The sequence below is a fragment of the Triplophysa dalaica genome, chromosome 15 (genome assembly GCF_015846415.1).
Source record: "Triplophysa dalaica isolate WHDGS20190420 chromosome 15, ASM1584641v1, whole genome shotgun sequence".
Lineage (NCBI taxonomy): Eukaryota > Metazoa > Chordata > Actinopteri > Cypriniformes > Nemacheilidae > Triplophysa > Triplophysa dalaica.
In genome coordinates this window covers 5,287,905-5,304,828 of record NC_079556.1, presented here as the reverse complement: position 1 = coordinate 5,304,828, position 16,924 = coordinate 5,287,905, and the positions used below count along the sequence as shown (strand labels likewise).

Below are 16,924 nucleotides of genomic sequence, written 5' to 3'. Positions count from 1 at the left end.
AAAGAACAGAGCCGAAGGACTGCTCCACAGAACTCCATTACAATGAGTCGCTCAAGCACAAATATAATGGCTTGCCGATACCTCTGTATTTTCAACTCGAACTGCTTTTTTGGGCGCTTTGGATACTGTTACGCAACATGACATTGTAAACATTACAACCATCATGAGATGTGGAATAACTCATTATGATTTGCTGCGATTTTCTGATGTTTTTAATTAATGTGCAAATGGGCATGAAATGATGTCGACTAGCTTTTATGGGCAGACTAGACGCTGTTACGAATGTTGTAATATGATGCAATTTGTGTTTCATCTTAGGTCTGGTTGTGTGTTTGTTTGTCCACGTTTCCGCAGGTTTGTGGGATCCCTGAGCGCCAGTTATTGGTTTCTGTGTTTCCAGGATCACCAACAGCTGCTGAGCTCTTTATCCTACCAGAGAAGAATCAGTCGGCATACAGATCACAAAAAGAAGAACAACTTGATAAAGTAAAAACCGCACACACACATTGAAGTTATTACTGTGCTAGATTATACACAAATTATACACAATGATATGCTGAAATTACGGGTTCTAATGATTGAGACAATTTGTTAAAATGTCCTACCCTTATTCTCTGATGGTTTAATAAATTATAGTGGCAGTAAAAATAGACTTTATTACTAGCAAATAAACCTTCTGAAAAATACATGGGCTGAATATCTAATGCCCAACAACCACAAAAGGCAGTAAATTTAGATGCATGATATTTTGAGTTTCTTTTCAATTTAGAAAACATTATGACCTACACTTATTGTTTGCTTTTTTGAATAAAAAATGTAGTACAGTTATTGGTCTAGACATTTTAAACTGCTTAAAAGAAAGTAGTTGATGACCATTCCCTGTCACTGTGCATGTAAGGGAAACCCAAACATTTCTTAATGCTTTTCTTTAAAGGAACAGTTTACCCAAAAATAAAAATTATATCTTCATTTACTCACCCTCATGTTGTTCCAAATCTGTATAAGTTTCTATGTTGTGATGAACACAGTGAAATATATTTGGAAGAATGCTTGTAATCAAACAGTTCTTGGCCACCATTGACAACCATACTAGGTCAAATGTGTTCGTATATGTCTTTGTTCTGTTAATTACAAAAGATGATATTTGGAAAAATGTAGGTGCCATGTTTCTGCCCCATCTTGTCTTGTTTTTTTTTGATCTAGTGGCAGAATCATGACAGAACCTCTTGTTTTATGTGACGAGAGACTTTTTTGGCACTTATCGTTTGCCATACTCTCTCTCCGGTCTCGTCCTTGTTCCTGCACTCTTGTTTCCTCGTTAGTGCCCATAATGATTTCATGCCCTACACCTGTTCCCCTCATGATTTAGGTCCCTATTTAATGCCATTCTGTTTGATGTCTTGTGCTGGTTCGTTGTCATTTGATTCATGTGCGTGAGTCCTTGTCTTGTCAGTGTAGTCTAGTCTTATGTAAAATATGGTAGATGTTATTTTCAGTCTTGTTAGGTGTAGTTAGTCCTTGTTCTTGGTCTAATGTCCTGTTATACCCTTGTTCTTGTTTTATTCCCTCGTGGGTTTTTGTTTTGTCTTTATTTTATTATAAAAGTCTGCCCACTCATTCAACAAATCTGCGCCTGGGTCCTCTGTCCTTGTGCACCTCACCAAATCCTGACAGTAGGAAAGCAAACAGTTCTGGGGCACTTTTGACCGCCATTCAAATTTTTTGGTAGTCAATGGTGGCCATTCTTATATGGGAACAATTGAATTGTAAAAATCTGAGTGATTTAAATTACTATAGACAGTTTCATCTTAACAACACAAACAACCGTTACTGTGCATGGGCACTTTTGTGACCCACGCTGAACTTCCTGTATACATCACAAACAATAGTGCCTGTAGAATATTTCTAATAACAATTAAAGGAAAGGGAGAAGAACTGTTACTTGGCTAAACTTGACTCTCCAATATTTTGAATTGGTAGTTTAAAGGTAGTTTTCGGTGTCTAAACTAAAGGACTCGTTCAACAAATTGTTTATTTAATAAAATGAACATACAACAAAATATAACAAATCAGTATACAGTAAAATATATATATACAAATTAATATTAACATTAATTAAATTAAATGTAAATAGTTATATTATTAGACACTAGCCAAACACAAACCGGAAGTTAATTCGGGGACCGATGAAACGGTCTATAGTACACAGATGTTACCTTTATAGAACTATCATGTAGCAACATTGTGTGTTTAAAAGAAATAAATATCAATATGTCAATAGCGTCCGTTGGGATATTAAGCTTCCACTGATTCCTCTATCATCACCATCCTTCTCTTGTTTCAGATGTCAGAGGTGCTCATGAATGCTTTAAATCAGAACCTGATCCAGTTTGATTTGAAGCCGGACACACGGGTCACAGTATCCGTGTCTCAGCTCACTCTGGGTAAGACCTGAACAAATGACTTTTCTTCTAGAGGCTTAGTTGAACAAACCATGGTCTCAGATGAGACGCTGCTATCTGCGGTTATTTTTGTCATGTTTTGACTTTGCAGTCAATAGTTGAGTTGAGAGTTACATTAAACGGTGAATTTTTGTGGTTGTGTTTCTGGTTTTTGACAAACACACAGGCCTGCTGTGTGGGATTATTTGAGGTGCATCGCACTGCTGTCTGTGGTCGCTTGAGACGCTTTGTGCTGCTTGTCTGTGGTTTATGTGACACATTTGGCACCGCTTTCTGTGGTCATTCGAGGTGCACTGAACTGCTGTCTGTAGTTTTGTGACACACTTGACACTGCTAAATTTGTGCACATGAGTTACATTAAACTGTCTATCACACACTGTGTTTCTGGATTTAATTGCGTGCGCTATACGCTGTGGAATATTACAGGTCAGGTGATCTCTGCGTTTCTGTAAGGTTGTGTAATGATTCGTTTCTGGAGAATCCACAGTGTCAAACACTTCAACCATCACTTGGTTAAAGAAATCCTCTAGTACTGATACTCCATCCTGGAATTTTAAATTAATATTGATAACGGCGAAGCTGCCTGAGCATGACCAAAATAGTGAGTTGAAAATGACATTACGGGATCATAAAGAGTGTCTCTCCGCCACATATAATTCTACCCTTTTCAGACACGGCCATTTGTCTTCATTGCTCTGAACAGGAAAAGGTTCAGATTGCCTCCTGCATTCTGCCGAAAGGTCACAATCATCGTGCGTCAATCCTCAAAGGGCTGAAGAATTGGACTGCCGCGTGTGTGTGTGTGCAGTGAAGAGTTACTAGAATTACTAGAACGGATGTGCCTGTCTCACTTTCACAGAGAAACAGACAGAAATTTGTGCTTAACGTCTTTTTTATTTTAATTTATGTTGTTGTACTAATGACTCTGCATTTCTTAAATTCATCAAAAGAATAAAAAGTATATTTATAAAAAAAAATTTAAATGACTACGAAACTATTGTGATTAGGGCTGTCAAACGATTAATCGTGATTAATTGCATCCAAAATCAATGTTTGAGTTTACATAATATATGTATGTCTACTGTGCATATTAATTATGTATTTATAAACACATACATGTGTGCATATTTAAGAAATATTTACATGTATTTAATTGTATTTACCAATAATTTCAATAACATATAAATGTTTATTGATTTTATATTTTTCGTAAATATTCGCATGTGAGTGATTTTCTAAATACAAAATTAATATGCACAGTACACTGACAAATATTATGTTGACACAAACTTTTATTCTGGATGCGGTTAATCGTTTGCCAGCCCTAATTGTGATATGCACATTTGCAATATTTCAATAATTTATATATGTTGTGTAGCCCTTAAATGCATTATATTAAATTGATATATAAAACACATGGTCATCTTTCCATTTACAAAGAAAGAAAATACAAGTTATAAGGAAATATATAATTATTTTACAACCACAAAGTGTTATTTGCTGAAGGGAACATCGAGTCTAATTATTTGTATTACTGCCCTCAGCACCCCTGGTGGACTCCACTGCTCTCCCCAGTGGTTCTGCCATGCTGTTACTGGTTTCTCTTGGTCTGGTCGGGTTGGCCATTCTCTTCGTATACAAGTTCAAACGGTAAGCCTCATATCTGCCGAACATCCCTTTTACACTTAGCTAATCCAGGCTCATTGTGTTTTATTCCATTTTAATGTGCTGTGGAAAAACCCACAGATGGTGTCCAATGAACCTTGCTTACTTTATTGGCACCGATGACTGTTTTCTCCTTTCCACTTAGACTGGAAACAGAAACACTTCCGTCTTTTCACCACACTGAATAGATTTTGATTCTGTCTGCACAGTAAGATCCCGTGGATCCATGTGGAGACCGAGGACACCCACGAGAAGGAGCCAGAGATGATCAGCGCCGTCGGACAGGAGAAGAACGGCACGAGTACGACAGACACACCTTCGTTCAATTCGTGCAGCAAACACAGCACACACCCACCGTTTCCCTCGAACCCTGGAACACTCAACAGCTTCAGCCATCTGCCACCTCCTAGAGAGCTGATGGAGAAAGAGATGGAGGCTCACAACACAGGTGAGAGAAGTTTGGGTTAGTGATCATTTAAAGGTAAACTAACATTTTATTTAGCAATATGCTCTTTCTGTTATTTCCTTTCAACATTTTGTTGCCAATTCATTTCAAAGTTCAGCTCACGGAAAAACAAAGACAATACATTTACACATTTGGCAGACGCATTTATACAGTCTTACAGTGCATTCAAGTTTATCAGTACATGCATTCCCTGGGAATTCAAGCTTCTTAACTTTAGAATTTTGCTAATCACATTTATGCAACGTTTGTTGTGTTGTCATAAGTCTTAAAAAGTTATTTTTTTGCCGGCTTTAATGTGTATAAAGCTGGGATTTGCGCTCGGAAAGCAAGCAGAGGTGTGCTTGTTCGTGTCTATGTGGTCGCTCCATAGGCGTGAGGTCAGCAGACTGACTTCAATTCATTCATTCATCTTTTATTACTCTGCTGTCAGGGACAGTGATTGTCTTCTCGGTGTCCCAGGACTTTTTGATTCACAGTAATCAAGGACTGATCCCATGACACTGAGATGGAAAGCATTGATCACAGGGTTGCCCTTGTCTGTTGCTTGCAATTACAGTGATTTTCTGCTTTTGTGTTTGTCTTCAGGGAGCCTCGGGGTTGGAGAGAGGCTACGAACCAGACATATTCCGAACTGCACCAATGTCTGAAATGATGGAATGAAGAAAGGTTTGATGATGAAATATCATCATTTTGTATATGTTTGAAGAAATTGTACATGCTCTGTAATTATGGTACTTTCCCCTTCAATTTTCCTGTTATTGTGATGCTTTTTATTATTATTGTGGTGTTTAACATTTGAGCTTGATAATCAATTACAAGTTACTGGAGAAAATATTATTACGTACAAGTGTAAATAAGATCAAAATCTCTTATAGCAGATTAATATTGTATTACATCAGCAATTGAGGAGTAGTTTTTCTCACCTCTAACACTGGGTTCACATCAAACGCAAATTAAGTGATTTGCTTGAGTAAATTAGATACAAAGTCAATGCAAAGACTCGTATAGACGCGAACGCACGTCAATCTTGTCTACCGCAAAGGTTGAAATATTTGTCAGCTCGAGTCACTCACGCGAAATTAACGAAGTTTTAATAAAAAGCGCGTTTGGTGTGAACCCAGCATAATACAGTTATCAGATATCCATACTAAGATGGTTAACCAAAACTTTTTGTAAATCATTTTTCTGCATGCTCACTTGTAGATTTATTAAGATGATCTGCCTTTATTTGTATAAAGCTCACTTTTAGAGATCAAAATGAAAACCACGTAAATTGACATGTTTTCATACTGTAACATTAATATTTAATATAATAATGATTTAAAACATACGCTTATTTAAAGGTTTTAACTAGCTGTTTTTGAAATTGGTAGTTATTTTCAGATGTAAATAGTTATTGAGAGAAGCACGGGTTTAGAATTGAATAGATGTAAGTGGCACAAATAGAGGGGGGTACCTTCATCTGCAGAGACGGCTCATTTTTTAAACGCCTCATCTGCTGAACATGTCCATTTGTGCCTTGGCTGTGCGTATTACTGTCGTAGGATGGCAACATTCTTTATTTCGTTTCATAATAATATATTCCCAGACATATAACCATGTGGAATGCATGTTTCATTGCTTACTAATTGTGGACAGCCAGTTTTATATTCTACTGTAAACTGAAGGTCACTTTAATCTGAATAAATGTATTTTTACATTAGAGACTGCACACTGAATGTTTACAACGGATTTTCATGACAATCGAATGACCTGCGTTCTCAATTTCTCCAGACGATTTCCAAACACCCATCATCTTTTTCATTCCCGTGGTAAATAGGCTTTTTCATGACGACAAAATAGGACAAGCAGAACGGCAGGATACAAAAGAGCAAAGCTTTTTACTTGAAATAACATGTAAACATTCTGAGATTCAGCATAATCACTCAAGAAAGAACACTAAGGGACGTTTAAATCAATTTACCCAAGAAAACACTCACACGACAAAGATTTCATCGTGCAAATCATAACTACAGTAATCATTGATTTTTGACAGGGGTTAGGTACTGTAAGTACTGTATGCTATATCCTTTTGGAAAACCCAACTAGAAGAAAGTAAAAAAGTATTTTCTTTATTGTGTTTCAACCACTCTGAGTCTAACATCTACATTAAGTCTTTTAGCAGATCTAAAGCGACTTAAGCTAATTTAAAAGCAATTTACCGTAAAAGAGCTAAAATATCTGTAGTATCACACAGAGTTCCAAGTGTGAGCTTTAGTAGGCTAATTCTTGCGCTATAGAGCAGAAAACGAATGCAGGGACTAAAGGACAGGGTTTTTTTACTAATAAAGAAGACTCGCTTAACAAATGCAATGCATTCAGGCCTGTGTTTAATATATACAAATGTGCATCCTGCTGGTCTGGACAAAGACACTAGAGAGCTCTCTCTTACACACACAGGTATTCATATTACTTATTTTGTGTGATCCATGGTTATCAGCCTTAAAGCCCAAAGATCCGTAGCTATATTTAAAGCTTAGTCACATGGACATGATTTTAATACCAGCTTTATCATTCTATGGAGCTTTAGTGGTCATGTTTATGCGGTAAGGGAGAGAGCTCGAGTAATTTAATGGTGGGGCACAAAGGAGATTTCCTTGAAGAGCATGTTGATTCCCTTATGTAATGCACTGTTGTTTTTATATGTGCAGTACAGCAATGAATTATCCGGATGACTCACCGCACACTTATCACTTTGTGTTTTGTGGTGATGGGCTTATTTTAATCTCAGCCAATATTCACATGTGACTGACATAATTGCAAGATAATGAAAGAATACACCATTTGTAAACTACATGTCTCATGACACAGTGTTTCACATTACTTTATGCAAACTTGTTTTGCAGCATTTGAATTTAAAAAAACGCCTCTGATCTGTTCAGCTTTGGGAAAATAATAAATAATGCGTTTTCTATTTTCCTATTCGTGTGTTTATGGATTTGTGTGTGGACATAAGTGGCTGAGAAATGAATAAGCCATTCATATTAGGCCTTCTACACAGACATGTATCCTGGCAAATGTTGGCAAACTCCAGGTATGAGACATTCGGCAGTTAATGCATTTCAACACGTAACGTTTGGTTAGGAAAAAGACAGACAGCTGTCACTTTCTAAAGTCTAAGAAATGAATCCGTGTCGAGGTGATGGGGCTTCGGCTGTCAGCGCATGTATGTGTGCACCTTCAGCAGTGCTGACGGACTGTTAAGGTTTCAACCTTTCCTGCCAGACTCATCACAGCGGCACGCAAAAAAGATTTAACATTTTCCAAAGGTCATCCCGAGCTTTCTGAGATGGAGAAACAATGATAAAGTCACAGGAATTATTTAATGTCTGATGAATTATTAAAAAGGCCTGTTTTGGTTTGAGTACGTCAGGCTCATCCGCCCGTCATTACTTACCGAGTTCACCGTACACGTGTTGCGTTCATCAAACCAGTTTCACTTCAGTGCTATTTTGACTGTCGCGCTGTTAGAAAAACAACCGTGTTCGTTTTTTTCACGCTCATTAATCCTGACCTTTATAAAGAAATATAAAGAAGTGAGATGTTGTCACCCAATTGTCAAAACATATAATTACACCAGCGGGAGACTTTCCGCTGCTGCAAACCTGAAATTTTGTCTTTTTATACTTTATATCTAATATGCCATGAATCAATATAAAAAGTGAATTAGACTCACTTAAGCCAAAACAGAATAATGCTCAGACTTGAAATTTGTACAAAAACATGATCCCCGACTGGATGAAGTCCAACCACAAAACTGATCTTGAAAATATCATTTTTCCACGTGACCTTCAAGTGAAACAGCATTCAGTTTAATCTTCTTCATTTAGGAATATAAAAAATTACTTCAGTGTCCTAAGTGATATCCTTAAACTAATGGTTACGTGCACACTTTATTTGTGCTACTGTGAGCATGTTTAATGTTTATTGTATGTTCATTTGTCTATCTAGAGAGTCACAGCGTGATTTAATATTCTTTAAGATTATTTTATTGCTATGCATGCAACTACTGGAGCATCAGGATTCCAAACTAAAGTCCATTTTAATGCATTATTAGGGGTAATTTCATGTTTTTGCATCATATGCTGGGGAATGTCTGAGTGATGTTTGTGAAATATGCAGTTTGACCTTGGGAATGTGCAAGCGTATGGTTTAGTAATACTGTGCTTTGGTGTAGTCAGAACATTATCATGCTTATAATGTTCTGGAAGTATGGTTTGAAGTGGTTACAGAATTTTATTAAAAAAAAATGATATTTAGATGTTGTAAAGAAAAATGTGTAAAAGTGGAAGCCACACTAGGATCGCTCTTTTACATCTAAGGTGATTTTTGATGTTGTTCTCAGTTGTTTTATTTAAAGTCCCATTGAAATAAAAAATCCCAATGCCTTTTTTTTATGGAATATTGCAGCATTTAAGGTAAATAGTTAATGTGGGTCATTCTCTTTTTAAAATGCATGTGCCCTCATAATCTTCAGTTAAAATCTGAATATGCACTTCTATGCACACAGTCCCTTTTAAATGACGTATGTAAAACAGCTACAAAATTGTGGAGCTGTAAAATGAATGTTAACAGTATAGGTAAAATAATCTGCCTTTGGGTTACTGAGAAATGTTAATAACAGAGAAGATTGTTGTTAACCGACACCCATGGATCGGTCATCATTTTATCTATCCCTTTATCTTTGATTTTTCTTTCTTATGGATACATAAGACCCTGTGATATTCTGATCCCCAGATCTGTACACTTACAAACATGTAATGTTTTAAACAATGAAGTATGCACGTATGCAATGGCAATGGTCATTCTTATCATAGCAACCACCACTAGCACAGAACGCTGATTAACTTTGACCAACAAGCCGATTATGTGGACAGAATTGAACAAAATATTAATGAAAGTGTGTGCAAAGCACTTCCACATGGACATCCGCCGCTAAACTCATTACATCCACCTCACATTTATTTTAATTTACACTTGCCCATATCCCTTTGACTTTAGAGATTTGCGTCATGCTCATCTGAAACTGATAATGGTGAGATTAAAAATATTGACTTCCAATACCAAGAGATGCCATAATGTGTGCAAACAGCCAATAATTCAGCTTTAGTTCCCCGTCTGCAGTTTGCATTCAATATTTATGCTGTGCTGGTAACTTACAATCACATTGTATCAGTGTTGTTAATAACAACATTTGTGATGCTTTGTGAATTATGCATTGTGTTTTTAGAATGATAAAGGCAAAACTGGCAGAGGTACAGCCAGGAGCATCAAAGAAATAGTGCCGCTATGATTAATGACTTTTCCCTTCCAACACACAAGCGCACAAGCCTTTCTGTGATAATGCATGACCATATGAAAGTTATATGATTTGGTTAGTGCTCTTTGCAATATATATTAAATTACGTTTGCCCTTAACAGATTTATCTGCAATGTACATGTTTTTAATTTTTTGTGAAACTTGGCATATATATTATCCATAAATATGTCTTGTCTCAATGTAAATATAAGAGATATGTCAGATAAAAAACAAAATCGCCTAGTCTTCTAATATCCGTCTTCTTAAACTGTGTAGTTTAAAATATTCAAGCGTCTATAGCCAAACTGTGAGTTACGCAGAGGTTTAAATCATCTATTTTTGGGATTTGTTTAAGTTATGAGCAATATCAAAGGGATAGTTTATATTTTATAATTTACTCATTCTCATCTAAACCTGTATGAACTTCTTCTGCAAAACACAAAAGAAGAAATTCTGAAGAACATTGCTAAACCAACCATTGACCCACAAAATCACCGAGACATTACTCAAAATATCTTCTTTTGTGTTCCACAAGAGAAAGAGTCATACAGGTCTTGAATGACATGAGTGTGCATAAATGACAGATTTTTTATTTTTAAGTGAACTATCTCTTTAATAGTCTGGCCTTAACAAGCATAACTAATGATGTCCAGTGTCTCCGTCTGTGTTCACTGACCTGAAAACAGTTTATAAACTGATCTGAGCTGCAGCTAATTCAGGACTCCTGAGTGCAGGTGCATCAGACTGATCAGGACGCTCTGGGAAATAAACGGAGACCCTTCACGGTCCTTCATCATCATTTCCATTACATCAAGCAGCTCATTACCGCCAATGTTTTTATTAAGTCTACTTACTGTTGAGTGTCTGTTAAGTGGTCAGATTGCGTTATTGTTGCAGTTAAACAGTGTTCTCCGAACTATGGGTTGATGCACACAGAGAGACACATGCTCAAAGACGAAAAAACCTCTTCACTAGTGCAGTGAAGTTCTCTTCTGACTCCCCAGTGTGTCACTGCTGGAGAGGAGTCCGATCTGACTAATGACCGTCTCCAATGTCCTATACCGGGACCGCTTACACACACACATACACACGCACACATGCCGAGCGTCTGCGTGGACACATCCTCACGCTCGCGTGTTAACTCCTTCTCTGTGACTAATGATGGTGTCTTACGGCCCATACAAGGGTCAGTAAATCAATTACACATTCTAATAAAGAAGCAGACACATCTCTCTTAGCCTGTCAGCGCTGATATATTACACATACTATGAGTGAGATTGTGTTTGCGTGTGTGTGTGTGTGTGTGTGTGTGTGTGTGTGTTAACGCTCCACTGAGGCTCCAACATCACAGCATGAACTTTGATGGAATTATCCTGAATAATAATGACAACTACCCATCTACCTCAATCACGTAATTGCCATCAAACTGTAAAACTACCATCTGGTCTTTGTTTATCGTACGGCTATATATCATCTTTAATTAGTCCTGAAAATAATGTGCTTTTCGTTTGTTCCTTCACAGGAAATGTGTCTACACACGCTTAAAAAGCAAAAATTGTGCTTGTTTGATACTTTTTCATGCATAATTGCATCTCATCGTACCACAATTATTCTAATTCACTGTGGTTTTATCGTATTTTTTAGCAGGACTAACAATGTGATGCCAATTTAGATACTTCCTCACCAGATTCAATACATTTTAGTGAAAAGTGGCTATAGCGACAAATCTTGTAATATTTTGGAGACCTGTGCCTTGCAAGCGTGACACACAAAACAAGAGGTTTTCAATGGCCGACCGCTTATCTGTATGAGTGCAAATGGATTGTAAAGACAATCATAAATATGCTAATTATTGTGACATCATCTAGCGACATTTAGCGACTTACCAAGCAGGATCCGTATCTTTTAAAAAAAAAGAATTCAAATCAGAATATCAAACTAGTTTGAAACTTAGACGTCATTGTCTGTTTTACATTTCTAAAGGCAGTCTTTCTGGATCTTTTGTTTGAAGGCATTTCTAGATAAAGTGATAGTTCACCCAAAAATGAAAATTCTGTCATCATTTAATCACCTTCCATTTCAAACCTGTATGACTTTCTTTATCAGATGCTCGGATGTAAATAGGTTAGTAGTTTCATTGCGCTCTGAGCACATTGCAATTCTAAGCATTCTCTAAAAAACTGCACTTGCTCATTCGAACTCACTCTTACAGAAAGCACAAAAGAAGATATTTTGAAGGATGTTGTGAAACCGAACAGCTATGGTAACCATGTACTTCCATTGGTGTCCATACAATAGAAATAAATGGGTACCACCGCGGTTTGGTTACCATCTTCAAAATATCTTCTTTTATGTTCTGCATTAGAAAGTAAAAGAGTCATAGGGTTTAAAAGGACAAGAGGGTGAGTAAATGATGACGGAATTTTTCATTTTCGAATGAACTATTTCTTTAAGCAAAAAGCTTAATTTGACTGTAAATGAATATTTGTATTGTATTTGTGCGCCAGTCCGTGAAATCCAAGCTAATGAGCGTCAAAGTTTGATTTCGACCCTTAATTCCACTATGATTTCAATTTTGGCCATGTCCTTACCCAGTCAGTATTAATGATGTCAAGGTTATATTTTTAACAGAATGTTCTTTACATTATTACGTAGAAGACAGTCAATCACATAAAAATGACTTTAGCTGGGTTTTCAGAGACTGGGTCACATTTATTTATATATTGCTGTTGGGGGTTTTTGTATTTGCACATGGATTTCTTCTCCAAAGTCTTCTTTTTAAGACTTCTGACTTTCTTTATGAGTTCATTATGAAGAACCTTTGCATATTTTCTATCCTGACACACTATTAAAAACACTTAAATGCTGAAATGCATCAGTGTTCCGGTCTATTTTGGCAAGTCAATTTGGAAAAAGGCTTTTCATGTTTCTGTCAGTGCTTCTGGGCGAATGTTGTATTGTTTTTTAATAGTGTTAGCAGTGTATGTACAAGTTAATCACATGCATTTATGTGAACTGAGATTAATGAATTTCTTGAGAGTGAAACTATGAACACGCAGTGACATCGAGTGACACCAACAGCAATGTTTACATTAATCTGTACAGTGAAGATAGAGAGATCACATCCCTATTGATTTCCCCCAAATTAAATTCTATCATTTTTACTCACCGCATTGCCATTTCAAATCTGTGTGACTTTCTTTCTTTTGCAGAACACAAAAGATTCCCATTGGATTCGGTGCCTATTCACTTTTATTGCATGCACATAAATCCAATGCCAATGGGTAACTCCGTTGTTTGGTTACCAACATTCTTCGAAATATCTTCTCTAGTGTTCTGCAGAAGAAAGAAAGATTTACAGGTTTGAAAGTAACAAGAAGATGAGGTGAGTAAATGATGACAGAATTTTGGTTGAACTATCCCTTTAAAGCATAAATGCAGCTGCATCCCTATATTCCTTCAATTCGTTTACAGTTTATATACAACAGGTTAGTATCTGACATTACGAGTATTTTATGCTCCACAAAGAAGCAGAAAGTTTACTGTAAACTGTTTGCTGCTGACTCTGCTATATAAAAACCTCTCGCTCTCTAAAACCAAACAAAATCATAGCCATGGGTGAGGTCGTTAACCTCTTCTGGTGCCGAACTATAACATAGCGGCTTGGTACTCATATTGCCAGTGGTCATACTGTTTACTGAATCCACTGCTGCGTGTCTTATTCCCCAAGTCCAAAAGCCTGCAATTCCTATGACTAATAAACTCGGGTCATGACTGCAATGTAGAGTAATGAGCTTCCAACCCGTGTAGTCTGTGTTATCCATAAAAACTCACCGGTAAAAACATGGTAAAGAAAGAGCAACTGAGGGCGTTGCATAGTGAGTGGGAATGAGCAAGTGCAGTTTTTCAGAGAACGCTTACAGTCAATTTGTGACAGTTGCAATGTATTCAGAGCGCAATGAAACTACTAACCTATTTACATCCGAGCATCTGATAAATTACAACCAGGCTGCAGAAAAGGAGCTAGTCCTGTTTAAAACACGTCTGTTTAGAGCAGATGTTGAGTTATAACAGTGATTGATGCATCATTAATGATCAGACGCTCAATATGATCTGCTGAAATGTGCACAGGTAAATAAATCATAACTGATTACAGAATATAGATGTTATTTATTATAGAGTTCATGGTGAGCTGGAAGGGTCTACTAATCCCCACCTCGGCCTCTGACCCTCTCTATTCAATCGTACCTGTAAATGTGTAGCCAAACAAGGAAGTCCATTAACACTTGGCGGCGCCCTCAGAATTTTAAAGCGATGGAAAGGAGTGTAAATAATCTGCTCTAAACAGTCGGAGGACACCCGCCACATCAATCAGAACAAGAATCGGGTGCAACAAATAGATGCTTGCGCAATGGAGGATATTTTATTCTTTTTGTTCTCATGTTGAAGAGAGGCCTTGAATTAATATGAGATATGAGCACAGACCCACAAATGCTTAAAAGGACACACACACTGCACTTGATACGGAAGGAGGGCAAACGCGTATATCATTGTGTGTGTGATTCAATAAAAAGAAAAGGTCACGGATATTGTATGCTGCAACTAATATTATTCAGGTAACTCCAAGACACTTGGACAGAGGGAGAGAGATGGGGGAGATTGATTGATGCTCTTGGTATTGTCCTCGTTTCATTTGTTGGTTTCAGGGTTCAGAAGATTCACATAAAAAGCGCAGTCCGGTGTCTGCTGGGCCATGAGGTAATTGCACATCCTGAACTCTCTCACCTCCCTATTACCTAAGTGATAATCTTTATATCTTTACACGTCCAATTGTGCCCAGGTCTTTGGTTAGAGCTTTGAAATTGTAATAATAAAAGGCATAAAAACGGATTGTATTCATGAAGGTCTATTCAGACTGGTTTAATTAACAGATAGGATTCATTAGTGAATGTGGTGTAACACTGGAGCAATAACTGTCTCCTGAATGCATCATCATTTGTTAATGCTCTACTGCCATCTAGAGTCTTATAGGAATAGATGGCACGACAATAATATTACATTTTTTGATTATACTACTACTGCTAGTTCTAATAATTATTATAATAGTAATAGGCCCTTTTACAAAATATAATACCAAGGTACTTTGAAATATGGGCCACTTTGCAAGTTTTAAAAAAACGGTCCAGAAGCACTTTTGGATTCCTTTTTTAGTTATTTAGCTTTTCAATCTTATGGATTATAAAATTTTAAAGATATTCGTTTAACATTTGGATAAGGTTTTATATTTTCAATTGTTTGTCATTTTTTCAAACATTTGTGTGATGGTTAAAAACTAAAACAAGAAGTTCTTCTGGACCAGCTTTTGTGCTTTGAAGAGGTCTATATCTTAGGTTAACATATTCATTAAAAACTATAAAATTGTTATTTTTGTCACTGAAGCTTTCAGGCCTTAACTATCATTTATTCATCTTTTATGACCTTTATATACCGTGTCTCCCTCCACATCCAGACTCTCAAAACTCAGGGACCTCCAGCATATCTGTAATATATAAATAAGTCGTAGAAAAGGTTTTTTACTTCACTTGAAGAAAAAAGAGTTTCACATTATATATCTGATTTGACTCTTTTGGAACAGTAATGTTAATTTCAAATAACAAATGTCGTTTTTACATATTTTATTCATTACATAGTTTCATTACAAACTATTTAAATGTTTTTTTTTTCTTTTGCACGCCTGCAGAGCCTTTACAGAGGTCCAGGAGTCCACAGACACAAAACACGGCCGGGATCTTAAAGATTGTTTCCAGCTACTGTCAAAAGGCTGCTTTGTGAGTAGAAAACAAGAGATAAACCAGAAAGCCAGACATAGTTTTACATTTTATACATCAGTTGAGTTGTAATTTTAGAAAATGTGTGTATTTTCCTAATTTTCTGTAGTTTAACATACATCCATCAGAGGGCAGCATGAGTCAATTCTGAGCAGAGAGCAGTTTAAAGTCACCATAAAACCATACAGAAAAATTCAGTGTTATAAAGTGTGAAAGTGTTTTACACTGAGTTTACTGTATTATAAATTATTATTTTTTTCGTTTTTTTGTTCATTTGCACTTATTTTTGAAAAATGTATGATATTTTTAATTAAGAACATCAAGCTCCTCACCTCTCCCCTCTCAACAACAACTCTTCACCACATGAGGTGAGAAACAAAAAGAGTTAGGACAACAGGCATTTTAGCCCTCCCTTCCAGGTCCACCTTCCAGGTACAACAAACCAATTAAAAATGGAAAGGCAAATATTTTCCATACAATTACCATACAAGATTTTCCCAAGACACAAGAAAGCATGAATCTGTCGTCAACCAGTTCGGAATCACGACTAACTACGTGAAGTCAGCATAAGTGCATTCGTCAATGTTCTCTGTTTTTGGACACCACTACTGTCCCCTCAATAGTGTGGGGGGGGGTTCGTATTTTGATGAGAGAGATGGGTCATATGTTGTAAACTTAAGACATTTCACTTTGTTGCAAAAAATCCCACACTTTTAAAGGTTTTTCTTTTCTTTATCTTTTCTGAATCATCTGAATAAGCTTTCGGTTTCACAAAAGGTCCTTTGTAGTAGAAAATAGTTCTATAGTATCCCTATGAAGAACCTTGTGTAGGACTTTTATTTTTTTAATTGACTGTTGTGTGACAATCCAGATCGAGCTGATGTTTCTGATGTCATCTCTTCACAAGTGTTGGGTCACCTGAACTCTTCATAGCAGGCTGGATCTAAACTGGATTCCGTGATGGGCATCCCAAGGTAGGAACAGAAGAGAGAAAGATTAGCGTAGGTGCAGTTCATAACAATTATTTCTGGCCAAAGTAATATTTTGTGCTTTACCTGATATAACTGGAACGCAAGGATTGAGATGCAAGTGAAAGCCAAAAACTTCAAATCTGCTGATTAATTCAAGAACGAGGAATGACTCACTGAAACTTTAGTTCTTCTGA

The 16,924-nt window shown here is 36.7% G+C and overlaps 1 protein-coding gene across 1 annotated transcript in view; it reads left to right on the top strand.

The window, feature by feature from the left end:
- sorcs3b (sortilin related VPS10 domain containing receptor 3b) overlaps positions 1–6,295 on the top strand; it is a 56,456-nt gene extending 50,161 nt beyond the window's left edge. The window contains exons 23-27 of the mRNA XM_056767216.1: positions 355–486; positions 2,345–2,444; positions 4,007–4,112; positions 4,337–4,575; positions 5,179–6,295. Coding sequence (XP_056623194.1) covers positions 355–486; positions 2,345–2,444; positions 4,007–4,112; positions 4,337–4,575; positions 5,179–5,240 — 639 coding nt within the window. The 3' untranslated portion in view covers positions 5,241–6,295. The remainder of the gene's footprint in view (positions 1–354; positions 487–2,344; positions 2,445–4,006; positions 4,113–4,336; positions 4,576–5,178) is intronic.
- The last annotated feature ends 10,629 nt before the right edge of the window (positions 6,296–16,924 follow it).